The sequence below is a fragment of the Podarcis vaucheri genome, assembly GCF_965113315.1.
Source record: "Podarcis vaucheri genome assembly, chromosome: 6".
Lineage (NCBI taxonomy): Eukaryota > Metazoa > Chordata > Lepidosauria > Squamata > Lacertidae > Podarcis > Podarcis vaucheri.
The window spans coordinates 9,100,183-9,123,161 of NC_138764.1; the positions used below are offsets into that span (position 1 = coordinate 9,100,183).

Consider the following 22,979-nt stretch of genomic DNA (forward strand, 5'->3'; position numbering starts at 1 on the left):
TTGGACTTACAGAAAATGGTCACCACCTGTACCTAGGCTTTGAGGTTGACACAGGCCCCCTCCGGAATACCTGGAAGAACGGAGAAGGCCCTGGTACCTTTGAATTGCTATTTACTTCAGCACATTCAGGTCCTGACCACATTAAAGTGCCTATCTCGTCTCTGAAGTGATTATGGAAAAAACAGAGAACCTCCTTACTCAGCACTTCTGCTCCCTGGTGCACATTCGGAGTAACGCCTGATCTGCTTGGACTGGTAAATAAAATCAAGCATTTATTTCCTTTTTAAAAAAACAATAAAAAACCTTATGATCAGCCAGCAGGAATCAAACTACTTCCTTTTTCATGCACCAAATCAAATCAAATCAAATATCTTTAATACGGTCAATGACCAACAAGCATTTCTCATGCACCATCTGCAGAGCAGTTTCTTTAATTATTTACATTTTATTGAAGTTTTATGCAATCAGCAAAAAGAGCATAGAATCTCTCTCCTACAGACCCACTGAACACCCACTCAAATCATATTGCCCTTACACTTATCCATATTACCTACTTCAAGAAAAGGGTGTCCAAAGGTAAGAAGCAATGAAATAAAATTTCTCAAGAGGCATATCTGATGTAGTTATTATGTTTTGCTACCTTTCTTGGCTGCTTTCTCACCTGCACTATTCTCAAAATTGCCCACAACAAAATTTTAAGAAGTAACTTGATACTGCCCTGTGCAGCTTTTGAGACTAGACAAGGGGCTGGATGGACACGGAAGAACTCTGGCTGGGATTACTCACCGGTAAGGAAATCTGGGTCAGGGGTAGGCTCAGAGAGCTCCTCTTGGCACTGGTTCTCTAGTGGAACGGTGGCCAACACCAGCCCATCTGGCAACTGCTGCTCCAAACCACGGGCAAAGTTATTCTGCCTGGAAAAACCCAAGAGAGACAAGTTCAGAATCTGCAAAACAACAAGAAAGGTTGCTTCAAAGGACGCTGAGAAGAGAAACGCAGCCCTCTCTACAAGAGCATGGATGAAGCAACCCATGTCAAACCAGCTCTCTCACTGTCCTCCTGGCAGTGCCAACACTCCATTCACAGGGATGGGTGAGGTTGGTGAATGCACACCTCCAGGGCCACGTTGACCTCACTGCCACCACCTTACACCATCCCAAGAGAATTGCCACTACCAGCAACAAGCAGGCCATGAATATGTCATCCTGCAAACAAGTGGGCAAAACTCTGCCCCGCCGACTGCTCTCTGATTGAAGATGAGCTCCTCTTTTGTGGTGGTGTCAATGCTTGAGGAAGAACAGCTAGAGCAGAGACCAGGTGGGGGTGGGAGGTTAAACATTCCTGTTTCCGCTTCTCCGCTGGAAATTGCTCTTTCCCTAAAACGTTTCTTATACGCAGCCTCCATTCTTATTCTGCCCATCAGAACTCCTCCAGAAGCTTGTCTAATTATGGGCAACTGCCCTGCTCTGGCTAAGACACTCATCTTGCTACATTTGCCTCCCTCCCACCCCTCTCTTCTCTCACTCCCCTCTCCTTTGTGAAGCTGCATATTCTAAGAACTGAGAGGCAGCCCCTTTTTGCAGTTTTGCGTATGCTGTAAAAGCACAACACACACGGATACCGCTGCATAGGCAACTAAAAGAACAGCAAGCCTTTATCCATCACCTGAACGTCCCCTTCAGCACCTGCCCAGGTGCCACCTCCCGGGTTTGATTGTTGTAACCATAGAACATCTCCCCAAAGAGAGTTTGGTTCATGGGCAGCTCCCGGCTCTCTTCACAGTCGCCACCCTCTGGACACGACTCTGAGATTAACTGGCATGATCGACCATCTATGCCTAGCTTGTAATCTTCGATGCATCTGCCGTGGGAGGGAATGCAAGGGACACAGTTACATCTTGCTGTGAGAGCTGTAGAAGGGAAGATGCCTGGCTCTGGAAGCGTACTTTTGACAATAGAAGAACCCATGCACAAGTAATTTGCTGCTGCAACGCTGTTCTGAGACACTGTGTCGGAGGATCTCTCCAACGATCTCAGAAATGAAATCATGCTATTCAGCTAGAGAGTGAGAAAGGTTAACACTATAGGTCTAACTCAGCAGTACGTCTCCAGCAAACCCTTTCCACACTGACTTGTGTGCTAAGAAACTCCTGCATGAGGCAGATGATTCCAGGGCATGTCCAAACCAGTGCTTTTCTTCTAGAAAAAAGGCCCCATTACTGCATACCTTTGCATACTCCCAGAGAAAAGCACTGGTCCTAAGATGCATGATCAGTTCACATGGACCTCACTTTTGCCTCATGTGAAGTGAGAATGAAACTTAGAATGCACACCAAAACACTCAATCACAGCTCTTCCAGCATGTTGCATTGGAAAGATTGATAGAGGCGGGCAAACTGTCTACTATGAAATGTTGAAAAAAGTTTAGGAAAGAAATGCGTGAGGTATTAGGGTGTGTCAAATTTTTTGACTTTCAAATTCCCAAAAAATGAAAGGAGCTAAAAAGTTGTAACATGACTTGGGAATTTTGGTTAAATTTATATACCCGTATTTTTTGCTCTATAACACGCACCCGACCATAACACGCACGTAGTTTTTAGAGGAGGAAAATCTGTAGGCATGCCACCCGTAGGCATTTCCTCCATAACACGCACAGACATTTCCCCTTACTTTCTAGGAGGAAAAAAGTGAGTGTTATGGTGCAAAAAATACGGTAATTTAGTTTTGCTCTGTAAACAAAGTGTGTGTTTATTTGCTTGTTAATCAAACGTAGACTTACCAAGCTAAATGTTGTCCAATCACATAATAGCAAATTTGAATTCCTCACATCATAAACCATATTTAAAAGACCCCTCAGTGAATAAATTTCACCTCCTAAAATGACGCATCCTAATGAGGTGTTATTTATAACTCACTCCAGCCTCTCTGACTGAGGGAGTCACTCCCATACCTCTGACAGGTAGAAAGCAACCCACTCATCTCAGAACTATACAGGTAAGGATACGTATGAAATTACTCCTCCCAACTATTCTCCTGGATTTTGGCATTCCAGATTACTAAATCTAATTTCCAGAGCAGTGCTGATAAATTAGCAAGCACCATTCTTCTAATTTATTAAATTTCTGAATTTTGTTCAGGCCACAGAGCTTTCACAATTTGCTATTTTTCAGGCCGTGTCTCTTGCCGCCCCTTGCAGGATCTCAACATGCTTCAACTTTGATTGAATCACAGCAGGAAAAGGAATCCTCTAGACCAGGGCTTCCCAAACATGGGTCTCCAGCTGCTTTTGGACTACAATCCCCATCATCCCTGATGACTAGTCCTCTAGCTAGGGATGATGGGAGTTGTAGTTCAAAAACAGCTGAGGACCCAAGTTTGGGAAGCCCTGCTCTATACCATGGTATGCCCTCAGTGAGATTCCCCTGTTTTCTTGATCAATGCACCCAGGCACCTCAGTAGCTGCAAGAAGGCAGGGGTGCGGGAGGAGACAGGCAATATTTGCCAAATCATTCTTAGAAAATTTTAGGATTTTTCCTGCTTATAGCGTTTATGGCAGAACATGGGGCACAGTGAACAGAATGGAAAGAGGGAAACGGGCTCTTCCCAATTCCTGGGAATTCTTCCAAGGAGATCCCAGCATATTTAAGGTGTGACCCAGCCTTCCCTGCCATTGCAAGATTCAGTTATTTCACCAAATGAACACACTCTGTACAGCAAAGTGTATTGCTACCGTATCATCATTATTTCAACTTCTTAATTAAGGACTATGGGCAGTAGCCAACTAACATGCCCCATCAGGACAAGGATTTGCTTTTGTGCAATGGGACTCCCCCCCCCCCTTCCTCCTGTGTGCACCCCGTGCCCTTCTCTGGAGGGTTGGGGGAGACCCAGAAGAGATTTAGGGAGCATGTCAGGAGAGGAGAGGGGGAAAGCCTTGTTGCAGAAGTGAAAATCTTTGTGCTAGAGAGACATGTTACTCAGAGCTACTTTGGATGCTCAGCATTACTATGGAATAACCACTAGCTTATTGTTTTGAAGAGAAAGCCAGGACTAACTGAGTGCTACCAAGGGAGTTTGAAGTGTAGATTAGCAGCATAGCAGCTATAAATGGTGCATTTAATACCGAGAAAAGAAAAATAAGCACAGCCAGACTTACAAACACACACAAAAAGTTCAACAAAAGATGTTCCACATTCCTGGAAGATACTAAAGACGTTTGTGGAACTCACCCACAGAACATAAGGATATTGTACAGAACAGGATCTTCTGGCAAAGGCACCATCTGCTGCAGGCACAGCTGCTCGCAGCCACCATTGAATCCGTCCGAACAGTCCACACCAATGTGGCGATCGTAGCAGCCAGTGCCATCTTTCATGGGGCTGAGGCCAGGCGGACACTAGCATGACAAGAAAGCACAACAGCACAAACCAGCTTAGCCACACACAGGAGGTGGGAGATTGCAGAGCTCTTGCTTTCTGCTTCGCTCGACACAAAATTGTGTTAATGGCACGCAACAGCATAATCGCACCTCCGCTGGCTGCCTTCCAACAACAACCGTACAAAAACAAACTTCGCTGCATCTCCCATCTGGGCAGTTCAAGGCACCATGTTTAGTGAGAAAAACTCAATTAGAACCCTACTATTTCTCTTTTGTTTGAATCAGTGGCAAGATCTGCAGTGTCTTCTCTGCTATTTCCTTGATTCTCATTTCTTGGAACCGATTCTGCTTTCCCCCACCCTTCCTCCTGCTCCTCCTCTCCCACATTCTTTCTACTAGATAATTCCACAATACCATTCACACTCCAGGCTCATAACCTTAGTGTTACATTCCTAATCTCAGTTGTAAAATCTCATAGCTTTCATCTTTGTAATAATACCTGCAACTATTGGCCCTTTTCTCTCATTTGATGTGACTGAGTAGCTTGCTCTCTTCCATTATTTCTCACTTCAACTGTTTTAACACTTCTTCTTCTTGCTAAGTCTTCCTATCTCCTCTAACTTGGGGGCACTGTGTCTTCTTTAGCCTCAGTGCAATCCCGAGGAAGTGCTCCTCTATTCGGTGGGTGAATAGGCAATCACCCCATTCATCATCACCCTCATCCAGGCGACTGCTTTCTTCATAGTTACCCGGGAACTATTGGATGCACTAGATGTGAGGAAGTATCTCTATGTGTGCATGCGCACGTACACACACACACACACACACACACGGCTGGATTCAGGATGGACTCAGGTTCCTGCAGGGATTGTGCCTCTGCAGACTGACGAGAGAGTTGTACCTTTAACTGACTTCAGTTGTTTTTAGGCGAACAATGTGCTTGCAGTGAACTCTGAACTGCATCCATCTCTGGTTACTTGAGAAAATGGTCATGGTGCTACCTCCATGGTCAGACATCTAAGCAACTGAATCAGGAGCCCCCAGTTATCCAGGGACTGTTTCCCTAGGCTTTCCAATTCGTTTCAGTTTTTGGATTGAGATACGGAACACAAGAACAACTTGGAATGCAGTGAGTTAAAGAGCTATCCAGCTCAGAGAAAATACTGTCAAGAAGGTTCTTCTTTCAAATGGAGCCCTTTGAGGCACACGGTGGAAAAAGTCACGGGCTGCTCTCTATCCTTCTTCATGTATTTTGGCTCATGAGGTGTTAACAGAGGATTTGTTCCTGAAATGATTTCCCCCTCACAGTCCTGGTGACTGAAGCTCACACAACAAGTCACAGGTTGCTTGCTGACACTAATTCTGCAATTTCCAAAACAAACGGCCCCCTGTGGGCTCACTAGGCTCTCATCCTGCCCCATGTCGCACTTCCCCCTCCAGTGCCAGCTGGAACACTGAAGCACGAGAGCACTTTAGGTGTTTTTACGATGCTGGCACTTGATGAGCAAGCCCAGATGTTCAGGATGATGGCAAACAGGCAAATGAGGAGCCGGGGGACCCTGCCCAGCACCCATCCCCATCTCATTGGCTTCCCATCTGTCTGACCAGATGTGCAAGAAAGTTGGGAGTGGGTGGGCAAGTGAGGTACGTCTGCGTGTGTGTGTGTGCGCGCGTGCCTCCCTCCCTCAAATTGATTTGATTCCTTTGTGGCCATTAGCAGGAACCATTTACTGTCATGCTCTTCTGTAGCTCCCACTCTTTTACATGGACCAGGGGCAGGTATTTGCTAGTGGGTTGTGCCTCAAGTTCGTGTAGCATAAGCAATAAAAAGGCAACAGTGCCTCAGTGCGATGCTCCCTGCACTTTCCCTTGTAACCTGCACCATTCAGCAGCAAAGCATGTGTTTGCTACACTACAACATCTGCAACTACACTGGTGGGGGTCACCCCCTTACACGTTCTTCTGCTTTGTTGCCACCCCCTGCTACTTCCCTATAGCCTCATTATTTTCTTCAGATGGAAATAAGGTTTAAAACTTGTGCAAAGTGTACATCAACTATTCTGATTAAAAAGGTAAAGGGACCCCTGACCATTAGGTCCAGTCGTGACTGACTCTGGGGTTGCAGCGCTCAACTCGTTTTATTGGCTGAGGGAGCCGGTGTTTGTCCGCAGACAGCTTCCGGATCATGTGGCCAGCATGACTAAGCCGCTTCTAGTGAACCAGAGCAGCGCATGGAAATGCCGTTTACCTTCCCACCAGAGCGGTACCTATTTATCTACTTGTACTTTGACGTGCTTTCGAACTGCTAGGTTGGCAGGAACAGGGACCGAGCAATGGGAGCTCACCGCATCACAGGGATTTGAACCGCCGACCTTATGATCAGCAAGTCCTAGGCTCTGTGGTTTAACCCACAGCGCCACCCATGTCCCTTCTATTCTGATTACAAGGATGTATATACCAGATGCCTTGTTCTATATCATACTAATACCTCCAACACACCAGAAGCTGCCTTATGCTGATGGAGTCACATGACTGCTCCATCTAGCTGAGTCTTATTCTATCCTGACTGGCAGTGGCTCTTCAGGGTTTTGGACAGGGAGCCTTCCCACTCCAACCTGGAGATGTCAGGAATTGTACCCTGTGGCCTTTGCTCTGCAGACTGCCACTGAGCCTTGGGGTTAAGTTATAATAAGTTCCGCTTGCACATTCTGAAACCATTGAGTCTGCATTAGTGGCCCACAGACAAGGCAAGCCTTGATCAGCAAGGATAATAGCATCTTCAAGGATATGGTGTGTGTTTTTGTGAGGGAATACATGGGTTTGGCTTCCTGGGAGTTGTAACTGCGATACAACCTTTCAGACTCTGCCTCCTATGATTAGGGTACTGCAAATGTTTGTGATTATTTTTTTACCTAAAGCAAAAATTGCACATTTGCCATTGCAGACAAGTATCCCAAACAAGAAACAGGTTTGAAAACAGTCTTTGAAGAATAAAAGGGGAATGAAACCAAATTGTGAGGAGAAGCCATGAAGTCAGCAGTGATATGAAAGCACATTAGATTTGCTCTTTAAATGGGGAATGACATGCAGTTAAGCATGTGGTGTGCAAGAACAATTGGACACTGCAAAATTCTCACCCATGCTTTTGACAACAGCAAAAATATGTCTCAAAGTATGCTGTTTTCAAGTTGCACTAACTGTAAAGAACATTTGGCTGTGGTGGCAAAATTTACCACCTTTGTGCATTCATGAGATGGAAAGCAAGACCAGGAAACTTTTAAGTCCTTGTGGGCCTCTTATATGTGTCAGAATTGCAAAAGAGACATTAATCCATTTAAGGACATTTTCCTGCTGCTTTAAGAGATTATATTAATTGCTTAAGGTTTTTATTTGTGGATTTATCTTATATATGGATCATCATACAGTGGTACCTCAGGTTAAGTACTTAATTTGTTCCGGAGATCTGTACCTAACCTGAAACTGTTCTTAACCTGAAGCACCACTTTAGCTAATGGGGCCTCCCGCTGCTGCTGCGCCACCGGAGCACGATTTCTGTTCTCATCCTGAAGCAAAGTTCTTAACCTGAGGTAATATTTCTGGGTTAGCGGAGTCTGTAACCTGAAGCATATGTAACCTGAAGCGTATGTAACCCGAGGTACCACTGTATTATATGTTTTGTTGTAAGTGAATGAACTGTGTTTTTACGTGTTTCACAATTTTATTCATACCTATGTATTAAATGTCCTGAACATGTGAAGCCAGAGGTGGAATTAAATGGGGACATTCTCTTCCCCTCCTCCACTTCCTTGCTCACTCCTTCTGCTCATGCTGCTGCTGTCAGCAGTGGCCCTGTCAGCAGTCATTTCAGAGATCTCTGTGCAGAAAGTGTTCCACCTGCTGATCGCTCCCCCAATTCATCGCACATCCGACTTTGGCACAACGCCTCTCCCAGTGCAGAGCAGGTGCAGAGGAAGAGCATCAGCAATGGGACATGTGCAGCAGCTTCACGGGCGCAGTTTGAAGCAGATGGATTGCTTTCCACCTATCTCTCCTGGGAGTCCTTGTGCAAAAGGGTGCAGTGAAATGGGCTGCGGGGGCGTGAGAGCAGGTGGGGAGGTGGAGGAAGGGAACATCTGCCACAGAGCAGTTAGCAAGCATCTCCTCCAGAGCATTGGGGGCTGGTAGATAGACAGTGGCAGCGGCAGCAGGAGGAGTGGACTCTGGAGACAGAGAATTAAGTCGTCAGGACCCGACCCCATGTGGGAGCTTCACTTATAAATATAGGGATGCCCAAGCCTGCATGGAACCTACCCGCCATATTCTCAGCCAGAAGTTCTCCCACTAATCATAGGGGCACATGAACTTTCTGTGGTTTCATGGTAGTTAAGGAAAGGCTTGCTTGTTCCAACGGGTGCACATAATCTCTCCCACATTCAGCTTTCAGGGGACAAGGAATTTAAAAAAGAAGAGCTGTCTCAGGACAGAATCCTCCACAGATCAAGGCACCACTGACTGTGGCCTATGAAATTTGGCCTTATATTTGTTTGTTTTTGTTTGTTTGTATTGTGATTATTTATAAAATTTATTTTCAAGGCAATTTATAACGTTAGCTAAGAACAATAACACAATACAGTGAAATAGCTTGATATGAGTGTTGCTGCCTCCCTTGCCATCAGAGGCTTCTGAAGCTCTGGAAGGCACAGAAGAGTACCTGTAAGGTAAGTCACACTTGCTGAATTTCTGTTTCTCATGCAGCTGTCAAGAAATAATGGTAAGCATCTGCACAGTGGTTGAGAGCATTCAAAGGGCTTCATATATGCTCTGCTCATCTCTAATAATAACTGAGTGCACATTCTTGACCACAGAATCGTTTGTCCAAATTTGAACAATAAGGATGCAAACAGAGGTTGCACTCTAATACTTTCTGAACTTTTCAGCTGGGAAGTTTGCAAAAGCACATTCCTGGCTAGCTTTCGCAATGGGAGTTCTTCTATTTTGGTGGTTTGTTTATTTCAACTTACTCTTGAGTCTTGTGGCACAGGGCGTGACAGAAAGTGAGATAAAAAGAGCAAGGACCAGAAAAATGTCTTGCTATGAATTTCTGTTTATGGGGAATGATTGATGACATTCCTCTTAGGGATGACTCCTCCTAGTGGAAGGAGCAGGCAGGGCCCACTAAAGCTTTCCTTCTTCACTCCAGGGGGAGCAGTCCTACCTCTCACCAAAACACCTGGCAGAGCAGACAACTCCTCGGCCCCACATCCCAACCTCAACACCCTGAACGCTGGGTTTGCATGTGCAAAAGCACTTGCTCAGTGGAGCAGCTGAGGGAGGCAACACACCAATCAAGAAGAAAATGGAGCTCCCACTTATCGAGGTTGTTTGTTGTGTCCTCATGTTTTGGTGGCTCACCCAACCCTGTCTCTTAGAATCATAGAATCATAGAGTTGGAAGAGACCACAAGGGCCATCGAGTCCAACCCCCTGCCAAGCAGGAAACACCATCAGAGCACTCCTGACATATGGTTGTCAAGCCTCTGCTTAAAGACCTCCAAAGTAGGAGACTCCACCATACTCCTTGGCAGCAAATTCCACTGTCAAACAGCTCTTACTGTCAGGAAGTTCTTCCTAATGTTTAGGTGGAATCTTCTTTCTTGTAGTTTGGATCCATTGCTCCGTGTCCGCTTCTCTGGAGCAGCAGAAAACAACCTTTCTCCCTCCTCTATGTGACATCCTTTTATATATTTGAACATGGCTATCATATCACCCCTTAACCTCCTCTTCTCCAGGCTAAACATGCCCAGCTCCCTTAGCCGTTCCTCATAAGGCATCGTTTCCAGGCCTTTGACCATTTTGGCTGCCCTCCTCTGGACACGTTCCAGTTTGTCAGTGTCCTTCTTGAATTGTGGTGCCCAGAACTGGACACAGTACTCCAGGTGTGGTCTGACCAGAGCAGAATACAGTGGCACTATTACTTCCCTTGATCTAGATGCTATATTCCTATTGATGCACCCCAGATGTTATACTCCTATTGATGCGCCCCAGAATTGCATTGGCTTTTTTAGCTTTCCACATTCACTTTTTAGAAAGAATACCATCTCTGCAGCTCCAGGGGAATTTTGCTAATATTTAAATAGCTACTGAGCAGATTGTACCAACAAAGAGTATGACTCATTCATTCCCTTTGGCACCCACGCTAATTCATCGAAGGACTTCTTCACATATTAAGAAATACACAAATGTACATCAAAGATGTTTTACGTGTATTCCTAAAAAAGTGAAGTGTGAAGGCGGCAAACTTGTAGTTGCAAGAGCGTGTAACATACAGAAAGAGTGTGCATCGTACTCATTAGGAAGTCAAGTGTCATGCCAGCTTCCTACCAGGTGTGGCAAGGCAGTGTGTCAAGTCTATATTTGTCTTGCATAAGGGGGAAGGTGGGCATAAAATGGGGAAACTGTAGGAGACGGGAGACAAAGAACAGCCACAGAGCTGAAAGATAATACAAACATATGGGGCTTTGTCCGCTGCCTTGAAGGATTTCTTCAGGAGAAGAAAAGGCTAGGGATTAAACCCTACACAAATCCGGAGTGGAGTCCCTAAGATGGCTGGATGAATGGAGCTTTCTTTGTGTCCTTCCAGCAACTCCTGCAGCCAATCTGGTGCCAAATGTATACGCCAAACAAATACACTGAAACCCCAAATAAATCATGTGTGCAAACAGACATTTATCTCTGCAATCCCACTTTCTCAAGAGGCAGCTGCATCACTCTCAATAAAAAGTACACGAACCATACAACCCGTAGAATCCAATTTCCGATCTGCAATGCAGCGGAAGTTCTTGCTGCAGCCACCATTGTCCTTGGAGCAGTCCCGAACCGGCCCAAATGAATCCAGAAGAACTTCCAGGTTGTCAAAAGAGGAGGAAGTCATCAGTTCTTCCCTGCAAGAGAGAAAAATACAATTGTTAATATTCATTGTTTTAATATTACTATTCGTTGCAGCACATCAGTGTTCTATGAGCTTTAGAGCAGATGCTGCTGGACTACAAATTCCATCATCCCTGGCCATTGGCCAACAACATCTGGAAGGCCTACTATGCTTAGCAGGAGAGTATTAAAGTGGCTTAATACATGGAGCTGTGTGTCTCTGCTAAAGGATGACTGAGCACAGAGACAGGGTAGCTGCAGATGATGTGAGTGCTTTGTGGCTGTGCACAGATGACCATTTCTGTGGACCACCAGAAGCTTGAAAAGTGGAAAAATACAGCCAATCAATGTAGTAGGCATTAACTACTCGTTAACTACCCATTTCATAGTACAGGCAATGCCCCATTTGCATGAGGGATAGGTGTTTTGATGCACCATGCCCGTTTATTTTATATATTTATATTTATTTTTGTGCATTTGTGTGCTTGCATAATGCTGCAGTTTGTGTGGGTGGAGATAGGTAGCCATGTGAACTGCAGCATGATGATGGATCAGGTGGGCATCCCAGGCAGGTGAGCCCAGGTGAACATTGTGGGCAGCGGGCAGCCCACAGGTGAGCTGCAGAGGAACATCCAGGGCAGGGCAGGGTCCCCAGAAGCCCCCTTGCTCTACTGGCACTGCATGCCTCACCCCAATGTCACCACTTTGGCATCTGGAACGTGAGGAGGCAAGCAGCAGCACAGCCCGTGTGCCACTGGGGAACTGCTCCAGCCTGCCCTGCAAGATCCCGCTTGGACTACTGCAATGCGCTCTACGTGGGGCTACCTTTGAAGGTGACCCGGAAACTACAACTAATCCAGAACGCGGCAGCTAGACTGGTGACTGGGAGCGGCCGCAGAGACCACATAACACCGGTCTTGAAAGACCTACATTGGCTTCCAGTACGTTTCCGAGCACAATTCAAAGTGTTGGTGCTGACCTTTAAAGCCTTAAACGGCCTCCATCCTGTATATCTGAAGGAGCGTCTCCACCTCCATCGTTCTACCCAGACACTGAGGTCCAGCGCCGAGGGCCTTCTGGCAGTTCCCTCACTGCGAGAAGCCAAGTTACAGGGAACCAGGCAGAGGGCCTTCTCGGTAGTGGCGCCCTCCCTGTGGAACGCCCTCCCACCAGATGTCAAAGAGAACAACAACTACCAGGCTTTTAGAAGACATCTGAAGGCAGCCCTGTTTCGGGAAGCTTTTAATGTTTGATGTATTATAGTATTTTAATATTCTTTTGGAAGCCGCCCAGAGTGGCTGGGGAAGCCCAGCCAGATGGGTGGGGTATAAATAATAAATTATTATTATTATTATAGTGACTGGGCCATTGGTGCAGCTCAGCTGAAAAGGGGCAAAGAGGTGGACAGGTGCACGAGTGAGGAGGCAGAAACCCAAACCTGATGGAGTCAGGGAAGGGCATATCATTTTATGGGCTGGAACTCATTTTTTGCAAATTTCTTCAGTGAGGGGTCTATAAAAATATGTTTTGGGGTGTGAGGAATTCAAACCTGCTATTAGTTTTGTGACTGGACAACATTTAGCTTGTGATCGAAGAAGAAGCATGTAAACTTGCTTTCGGAAAACCAAATAATTTTAATTTTACCTTCTGGGAATGTCAGGTAATGCTAAATAACGACAACAACAACAAACAACAACAACAATGTACAATAATATTAATTTATGACATAACTGCAAGTACTTGGCAATCATTTTTAATGATTTATATGCAGTTTTACACACATTTTACTTACCACGCAAAGCTAAATTATATAAATTTAACCAAAATATCTTTTGACTTACGAAGTCATGTCACAACGTTTTGGCACCCCTCATTTTGGGGAATTTGAAAGTTAACAAATTCAACACACCCTAGCAGGGAGGGCTTTGCAAGCTTTCCTGCACCCCCCCCCTTTTGCTGCTGCCACTGGAGGTGGGCAGAGAGAGGAGCCAAAGAAAGGGAGCGTCCCTTTTGTCCGTCTACCACTGTGGGCATGACTGGATGAAGGAGAGAAAAGCCTGCATTTCACAAGGCAAGCTACTTTCTCCCTCTTCGTGGGGCAGAGGGGAAAGGAGCTTCTTCCCACTGCTGTTGTAGGGCGGAGAGGGGAAAGGACGCGTTTAAAAATGCAGGCTTCCTTCTTTTCTTTCAGTGGTGCAGCATATGGCTGCCTGAGGGGCCCTGACTGTGGCTTTTGGAAGGGGTGTGAAGCAGGCGCCCCACGCAGGCCATGTTATACTGGAGGCTCTGCACCGGCCAGGTGCTGTTGGCTGCCTGCGCTCTCCCCTGCGTGGTATACAGGAGGCATCGCCCTCTCTGGATCCCAGCCTTGCAAAGCTGCTGGGAGAGGGGGCAGCCCTGCCCTAGCCTTGCCTTGCTGGCGGGGGGCACGTGCCTCTTGCACCCTTCTCTGGAAGACAACAGAGCCAGTGTGGTATAGTGGTTAAGAGCGGTAGACTCGTAATCTGGGGAACTGGGTTCGATTCCCCGCTCCTCCACATGCAGCTGCTGGGTGACCTTGGGCCAGTCACACTTCTCTGAAGTCTCTCAGCCCCACTCACCTCACAGAGGGTTTGTTGTGGGGGAGGAAGGGAAAGGAGAATGTTAGCCGCTTTGAGACTCCTTCAGGTAGTGATAAAGCGGGATATCAAATCCAGACTCCTCCTCTTCTTCTTCTTGTGCTGCCCTCCCCAAATCTGAGCCTTGCAAGGGTGCTGTGGGGACGTGGCAACTGTGCACCCTTCAGTCCCAGCCTCGCACGAGCCCAGCAAGACTTGGATCTGGGGAGGGTGGCACGAGAAAGGTGCAATAGCCAAGCTGGCATCACTCGAGCAGAAGCAGGGGCTGGACGAGCGCAGTGGGGTTCATTTGTCCTCTGCCCCTCGCCCTGCCCCACTGCCTTATTTCCTTTTGCAGGCAAGTCAAGCCTCTCCCCCTTTCCTCTGCCCTGCCCCTGGCCTGCTGCAGGTTTTTGGAGGGTGATGCATAAAGGGAGAGGAGGCTTGGCTGAGCTGTAAAAGGAGAGGAGTATGGCATGACCAGAGGAGTATGGCAGGGTTGGTGGGGCTGGCAAGTAATGCAAGCAAGGGCTGTAGCCCTTAGTAAAAGAGAAATAGGTCTCAATCTGTTGCCCAAATGGTAAGTGTGTGTCGTCTGCCGAATGTGCCCTGGCCTGCTGGCCTGTACCAGAAGTGTGTCCAGGGAAGAGGAAGAGAGAGAAGTGGAGCCACTCAGGTGTCCTGCAGCAGACAACTCTAAGCATGAGAGTGCAGAGAGGAAGAAAACTTAGCAGCTACTAGGGTGGGGAAATGGCTTCCAGGAACCCGAGCGACCCTTTGATCGTTCTAAAGCTTAGAACAAGCACGTACCTGACCTCCACAGCATCCTCCATCACTGTCATGTCTGTTTTGCACTTGGCTGATGGGTTGATGGCCAGTTCAGCGGGTGGGATGACAAAGCTCTTGCTCAGCGGCAGCCACATCCCTTCCCCAAGAGTATAGGTGAATCTGGATTCAGAGAGAGGAAACCAGTTGGATACGTGGCCCAAGAAGAAGCATTCATTGTGGACATGAATCTAGATGCAATTCTCTAGCAGGCTATGACTCAGTTGGCAGGACTTTGCTTGCGTAATGTTCCCTGTTCAGTGTCTGGAATCTGGAGTTAAATATCTCCAGGAAGAGGTGCTGAGGAACACTCCTGCCTGCATGACTCTGCCGACAGTGTCTGTGGCTGAAGGGCCAATGCCTGGATTCACTCTGAGTTAGCTTTGCTTGCTTTCAGTTACGTCACCTCCTAGCCAAATCTGATTGGTTATGCAGAAAAGTCACAGTTCGTAGGAAGAAGTCGGGTTCCAAGACATAAACGGTGTTGCCAAATAGGGCTGTGTGGTTGTGTGCTCAAGGAGAGAGGTTTGTCAGGCATGTTTTTTCTCTCCCCGGTAGTTCGCCCCTTTCATGCTGAAAATATTCACTTGTGAATATTTGGTGCCACTCTACCTGAAATGGCATTTTCCTAGTATATGCTGAGGCAGGAAAGGGGGAAAGAACAGCAGAGAACAAGGAGAGATAATATACTGTATTTTTCGCCCTATAAGACGCACTTTTCCCCCTCCAAAAATGAAGGGGAAATGTGGGTGCGTCTTATGGGGCGAATGCAGGCTTCCGCTGAAGCCTGGAGAGCGAGAGCGGTCGGTGCGCACCGACCCCTCTCGCTCTCCAGGCTTCGCGGACCTCTCGGCAAGCAGCGGGAACGCTCCCGCTGCTTGGGGAGAGTTGCCGGCATCCCAAAGCCTGCGCGCGCTGATCTCAGCGCGTCCAGGCTTCGCGGATCTCTCCCCAAGCAGCGGGAACGTTCCCACTGCTTGGGGAGAGTTGCCGGCATCCCAAAGCCTGCGCGCGCTGATCTCAGCGCGTCCAGGCTTCGCGGATCTCTCCCCAAGCAGCGGGAACGTTCCCACTGCTTGGGGAGAGTTGCCGGCATCCCAAAGCCTGCGCGCGCTGATCTCAGCGCATCCAGGCTTCGCGGATCTCTCCACAAGCAGCGGCAACGCTCCCGCTGCTTGGGGAGAGTTGCCGGCATCCCGAAGCCTGCGCGCGCTGATCTCAGCGCGTCCAGGCTTCGCGGATCTCTCCACAAGCAGCGGGAGCCACCGCTGGGCTCCCACGGCTTGCAGAGAGCTGCCTGTTTGGGGGCTGGGGTCGGGGGAAGCTCGGGCTGCCCCAGCCCCGCGCCTGGGGGGGAAATAATTTTTTTCCCTTTATTTCCCCCCCAAAAAAAACTAGGTGCGTCTTATGGGACGGTGCGTCCTATAGGGCGAAAAATACGGTAGATGATTGGTCACTCTGGCTGCATTGGGAAAAAACTTTACCTGAATATCTTGTCAGAAGGTTGCTCTCCCAGCACCAAATCAAATCCACGTTGGAATATGGTATATGGCCATGGCCTGGAGAAAAACAAAACCACAGAAACCATAAAAGCTTTCTTTCTTTCTTTCTTTCTTTCTTTCTTTCTTTCTTTCTTTCTACATCACCAAATGGCTCAGGAGAAGTTACAAAAAATGTCAGAACTGGAACAACTACATTAAAACCATGAAATGAAAGCACAAGTCAAGCAATGACAAAACAACAGAGCAGAAGACCAGAACAGCAGTGCACAGCAACAAAGGAAGACAGGAGATACTCACTCAACCAAACGCTTGGATAAGAGAAGAGAACACACCTCACAATATTTCACCTCATAATTGCACATGAGCTGACAGCACGTAATAGCAGCCAAACCCGAAGGAAGGAGCTCCTCAACACCCTTCAGGCAACTTTGAGGTAAGTAAACACAGCAGAGATATTTCTCAATGGAGTCCAGCACATAGCATGCTAAGTCCCACATGGGTGGGATGTTAGGCCATGGGACTTCCCAGACTCTTTCATTCACTTGTATCAGTGATGAGGAGGTTTCTTACAGTAACCCTGAATAGGAACTTAGGCTTGCAAAACAAACAAACCCCAAACTGATTAATAATGGACACTCCCACACTTATACTATAGCAATTAAATTTTCAATGCAAGAGATTCTACATTGCAGCCTTCAACTTATTCACTATTCCCCCCTCCCCATTTAACATGTTTATTGCATCACAAACAAACAAACAAACAAACAAACAAACAAACAAACAGAGATAGATATGCCAGTCTTTCTGTTTTCACTGCAGACCTAATAGCTAGGGTGTGCAGATGCAGAAAAAGACAGGTTTCTTTCAGCACCTTTAATAAGGTCAAACCTTGGTTGTCGAACGTAATCCGTTCTGGAAGACTGTTCAACTTCCGAAGTGTTCAGCAACCAAGGCACGGCTTCTGATTGGTTGCAAGAGCTTCTTGCACTCAAGTGGAAACTGTGTCAGACATTTAATTTCCGAAAAACGTTCCAAACCTGGAGCATTTACTTCCAGGTTTTCAGCATTCAGGAGCCAAAACGTTCCAAAATGGAGGCGTTTGCGAACCAAGTATTGACTGTAGTTGTACAGAAAAGGGAATTCCAGCAGGTGTAGCTTGACCATATGTAACAGTAAAAGCATCTAGTTTGCTTTTAAAGTCAATACACATTACCAGCTTCAAAACTCATTGAGGTCATTTCCCCATCCTGCCTCACATCACTGGATGCGCTTCCAATTCACCAGCTGTCTGTCTACACCAGTGTGTGGAGAGGGAACATGGATGTCTTCCTATGGCTTGCATTTTCAAATTACAGTGGTGCCCTGCAAGACAAATGCCTCGCAAGACGGAAAACTCGCTAGACGAAAGAGTTTTCCGTTTTGGAGGTGCTTCGCAAAACGAATTTCCTATGGGCTTGCTTCGCAAGACGACAATGTCTTGCGAGTTCCTGCTGGCTTTTTTCCCTTCCCCCCTTTTTCTAAGCTGCTAAGCCACTTATCAGCTGATCCAATCAGCAGATAAGCTGCTAAAAGCCGCTAAAAGCCGCTAATAGCGTTAATCCGCTAATCCATCAATGGGCTTGCTTCGCAAGACGAAAAAACCGCTAGACGAAGAGAATCACAGAATGGATTCTTTTCGTCTTGCGAGGCACCACTGTATATCAAAGCTGGTTTGGGGGAAAACGCAATCTAAACACAGTATTTCTCAAGGAACAGCAGGACAGATGTGGATTGTGGCTAATGTCATGTGTATTAAGAAGAAGAAAGCTTTTGGCCTCACCCAGGGCCGGATTTAGGTTTGAGGAGGCCCTAAGCTACTGAAGGTAATGGGGCCCTTTATATGCCCAGCTGTCCTTCGTCAACAACAAATTGTGGCTGTTTTTTGTGTTCAATATATGCTATATGGTAATTTATTAACCTAACAGGTATCTAAAGCCATTTGCTACTGTTGCTGTACGTAGGTTTTATTTTATTTGTTTTTTATTTTATATTTTGGAAATGTACATCCATGTTTTTCCCCTTTAAATTTTATGGAAGCCCCAAGAGAGTGGAGCCCTAAGCTATAGCTTGTTTAGCTTATATGTAAATCCGGCAGTGGCCTCACCATAAGGTGAGCAGCTAGAGGTTAAAGAAGGGCTAACAGGAAGTACATAAAAGGACTGTGCCTAAGCTATAGGTCAGTTGTGCTGACCAGCCATGCTCAGGGATTGCATGTCAGGAGTGGGCAGACTTCAGGCTTGAACCCCAAGATCTAACCTGATCTCGTTTTTTGACAGAATTACAAGCCTGGTAGATGAAGGGAACGCAGTGGATGTAGCCTACCTTGATTTAAGCAAGGCATTTGACAAGGTGCCCCATGATATTCTTGTAAAGAAGCTGGTAAAATGCGGTCTTGACTATGCTACTACTCAGTGGATTTGTAACTGGCTGACTGACCGAACCCAAAGGGTGCTCATCAATGGTTCCTCTTCATCCTGGAGAAGAGTGACTAGTGGGGTGCCACAGGGTTCTGTCTTGGGCCCGGTCTTATTCAACATCTTTATCAACGACTTGGATGATGGACTCAAGGGCATCCTGATCAAATTTGCAGATGACACCAAACTGGGAGGGGTGGCTAACACCCCAGAGGACAGGATCACACTTCAAAACGACCTTGACAAATTAGAGAACTGGGCCAAAACAAACAAGATGAATTTTAACAGGGAGAAATGTAAAGTATTGCACTTGGGCAAAAAAAATGAGAGGCACAAATACAAGATGGGTGACACCTGGCTTGAGAGCAGTACATGTGAAAAGGATCTAGGAGTCTTGGTTGACCACAAACTTGACATGAGCCAACAGTGTGACGCGGCAGCTAAAAAAGCCAATGCAATTCTGGGCTGCATCAATAGGAGTATAGCATCTAGATCAAGGGAAGTAATAGTGCCACTGTATTCTGCTCTGGTCAGACCTCACCTGGAGTACTGTGTCCAGTTCTGGGCACCACAGTTCAAGAAGGACACTGACAAACTGGAACGCAACCAAAATGGTCAAAGGCCTGGAAACGATGCCTTATGAGGAACGGCTAAGGGAGCTGGGCATGTTTAGCCTGGAGAAGAGGAGGTTAAGGGGTGATATGATAGCCATGTTCAAATATATAAAAGGATGTCACATAGAGGAGGGAGAAAGGTTGTTTTCTGCTGCTCCGGAGAAGCGGACACGGAGCAATGGATCCAAACTACAAGAAAGAAGATTCCACTTAAACATTAGGAAGAACTTCCTGACAGTAAGAGCTGTTCGACAGTGGAATTTGCTGCCAAGGTGTGTGGTGGAGTCTCCTACTTTGGAGGTCTTTAAGCGGAGGCTTGACAACCATATGTCAGGAGTGCTCTGATGGTGTTTCCTGCTTGGCAGGGGGTTGGACTCGATGGCCCTTGTGGTCTCTTCCAACTCTATGATTCTATGATTCTATCTGCCAGCTAGAGCCAGGAGCAAAAGATATATAGCTAGAATTAAAGAGCAAGGTACTTCTGAGACTAGGATTTTGTTTTTAGAACTGTGCTCACACTCTTCTCATATACCAAAGTCCACTCCCGGCTAGCATTCTTCACCTCAGCAGCCTAATTTAGTTAAGTTATTGCTATGGTTAAACAATTAGGAGTGATAAAAACATCCAAATTTCTGCCCCCCCCCTCCAAAATCCATCCACCTACCAGGAGATCCCAGTCTGTCTTCTGCCCACCCCAGTTTAAATCTTGTTCTCACAACTTCAGAGCTTCAAAAGACTTGCCCACAGTTCTCTGAAAAGTTGTGTGTTATCCTGTGGTGACATTGGTACAGCTCTGGCTGAGGTATAATTACAGCCCATGACTCACACAAAAAACACAAGATATTTTGAAGGGCAGCTGAAAATTATAAGGTGCAGCCACCATTATGAGTCAACCTCTAGCACAATAACCCCCTCCTTTCCCCTTTTTCCTTTTTAGCATTCTTGTTCTGAATCAATGTGAAGATAATTCATCCATCATCCAACATAGGTGTTCAAAGGAAAGGATTTTAGCCATAAGCGAGAAAAAAAACAGAGTTGTTCAAGAGAGCATGAGCATTCCAGGTGGTTGAGGGTAGTAGCTTTGGAGATGCAAGTGTAATAAATTGAATTTTTACACTGGTGTAGCTCAGTCGGTATAGCATGAGACTCTTAATCTCAGTGTTGTGAGTTCGAGTCTAACGTTGGGTGAAAGATGCCTCCTGCATTGCAGGGGGTCAGACAAGATGACCCCTGGGGTCCCTTCCAACTCTACAATTCTATGATTCTGTGATTCTACAGTTCTGTTTTGCTGTTTTCCACACCCCAAATGCCTGTCACTCACCAAACCACCCTAGAACAATCGGTACTCATAATCCAGTCTAGACTATCCAGGCTCACCACAAGTATTAGTTAGTAGGTTTAGCCTGCCTCTCAGGTCTGTGACAGAACCCTCAAGGGAGCTAACAAGCTCAAAAACCATTTACTCCACTGACCATGAATCCAACTCAGGAGAGCTGCCTCTACACCAGCAAAGCCAAGTGGCTTTCTAAACTTCAGAGGCCCTCATGGGTGTAGAGTGATCTAACCCCAACTCTGCAATGAAAGGTTCATGAGGATCTGTCAGTCCCCTGGGCCTCATGAAGGAGGCTATCTATTGCCTACAAAGCACCAACAATGTGAACATTGCAAAACGAAGAAATCCAACTAGCAACAGCAATCCCAGACCCCACAAATGGATACACTAGCCTATTTCTAGGCAATTTTGTATGTGTTCATAAGTCCATTTGGTCACATTTCTGCATTCATCTGTTATGCATTTGAGGAGTTTGTGGGTTTGTTTGTTTTTAAAAAAAGTCTGTATGAAAGGGTTAGGGCCGATATGAGGGCCAGACTGCGATAGTGGCTTCACCCAGTGGTATATCGATGAAACAGACGTCGTTCCTGAGCCACTCAGCCAGCAACGCCGATTTCAACATTGGGCCACTGGAAACAGAGGGATTCAGGAGTAGCAGCAGTTCCACCTACAATATACTGCCGGGTGAAGCCACCAACATGCTCTGCCCCTCAACCGCAGAGGGAGGGCCAAGCTGTATTGCTGGGCCAATGCAGCTTATTCCTTCCTTTGCTACTCTAAACTGCTACTGCCCCCAGGTAAGTGAACCCCAGTGCCTCACATGAGAGCCAGAGAGGCATGGGGCTCACTCAGCTGGGGGACGGGAGTCTTCCTGCCCCCCCAGCTGAGCAGTGCAACAAGCTGCATTGTCCTGGCCCCTGAGGCACTGGGGTGAAAGAGCAGCAGCTCCTGCAGTGAGAGCTGCGGTAGTTTCACCCTCGCAGGCTAGGGGTAAAGCAGCTTGTTGTTTCAGCATTGCTGTGTATTGCCAGATTGCAATGTTTGACTGGTGATATATCACAGTGTTGAAAACCTCACACCACCCAGCCCTAAAGTTAAAGGACCTCTGACCGTTAAGTCCGACTCTGGGGTTGCGGCACTCATCTCACTTTACTGGGCGAGGGAGCGAGCGTTTGTCCTCAGACAGTTTTTCCGGGTCATGTGGCCAGCATGACTAAGCCGCTTCTCGCGAAACCAGAACAGCACACAGAAACACTGTTTACCTTCCCGCCAGAGTGGTACCTATTTATCTACTTGCACTTTGACGTGCTTTCGAACTGCTAGGTTGGCAGGAGCAGGGACCGAGCAACGGGAGCTCACTCTGTCAGGGGGATTCGAACCACCAACCTTCTGATCGGCAAGCCCTTGACTTTGTGGTTTAGACCACAGCGCCACCTGAGCCTCCCTGGAGAGAGCATTCTACAAACAGGGAGCCACCCTCCGGACCTCTTGTGGGGGAGGCACATGAAGAAGGACCGCAGATGATGATCGCAGGGTTCGGGTCGGTTCGTATAGGGAGAGGTGATCCTTGAGGTATTGTGGTCCTGAGCTGTTTAAGGCTTCATAGGTCAAAACCAACAATCTGAATTGGACCCGGAAACTAATTGGCAACCAGTGTAGTCGGACCAGGATATGGTACAATGGGCAGAGTGTCCTGCATGGACCACAGAGTTTCCTACTCAGTCATAATATTCATGGAGTGACTTTGGTAAGTCACTGTCTCTCAGCCTAATCGCTTGTGAGAATAAAAGGTATACGTTTGGAGAACTCTCAGTTTTCTTTGAGCAATGAAGCACCCTGAGAAGACAATGTGGAACAGTGGAATGAGTGTTGGGACTTAAGAGTGGAGAGAAGAGATTTCAAACTCCCACTCCACCAGAAAACTTCCTGGTTGTCCTTGGAACGACTGACATGCTAATCTATTTCTCCACTTGCTGTGAAGTTTTAAAAGTTGGGGGAGCCAGGCACACAGCTTGGATGGCCTTGGAGGAAGGGTGGAATAAGCAGACAGGGGAAGAAGAAGAAAGGGGATGGTGAAGGTAAAAAGGGCACTTGTGAGCCGTTCCACGTAATTAGGTATCATTTTGGTCAGCGATTCAGATTGAAGATAATTTCCCAATAAATACAATGGATGAGAAAATGGTGGTGACTGTTGCAACAATAAATAAGCACTTTCATTTCTAACCCAAGTGTCACAGCACCACAAACAACAAAAGGCTGATTGCAGAATTATGTATTTTGATGTTGTTTCAAGGCATAGATATGACTGTACTTTTTTCTGCTGTTGAAATCGATGACTGAAACGGGAAATTT

General features: G+C 46.8%; 1 protein-coding gene across 2 annotated transcripts in view; it reads right to left on the reverse strand.

Moving 5' to 3' along the window:
* The window catches only part of ASTN1 (astrotactin 1), a 219,908-nt gene that overhangs the window by 44,748 nt on the left and 152,181 nt on the right, over window positions 1-22,979 (reverse strand). For both annotated transcript variants that reach the window (XM_082229018.1, XM_082229017.1), the window contains exons 9-14: window positions 16,210-16,284; window positions 14,711-14,848; window positions 11,167-11,317; window positions 4,229-4,395; window positions 1,666-1,860; window positions 787-914 (exon numbers count right to left, since the gene is read on the reverse strand). In XM_082229018.1, coding sequence (XP_082085144.1) covers window positions 787-914; window positions 1,666-1,860; window positions 4,229-4,395; window positions 11,167-11,317; window positions 14,711-14,848; window positions 16,210-16,284 — 854 coding nt within the window. The remainder of the gene's footprint in view (window positions 1-786; window positions 915-1,665; window positions 1,861-4,228; window positions 4,396-11,166; window positions 11,318-14,710; window positions 14,849-16,209; window positions 16,285-22,979) is intronic.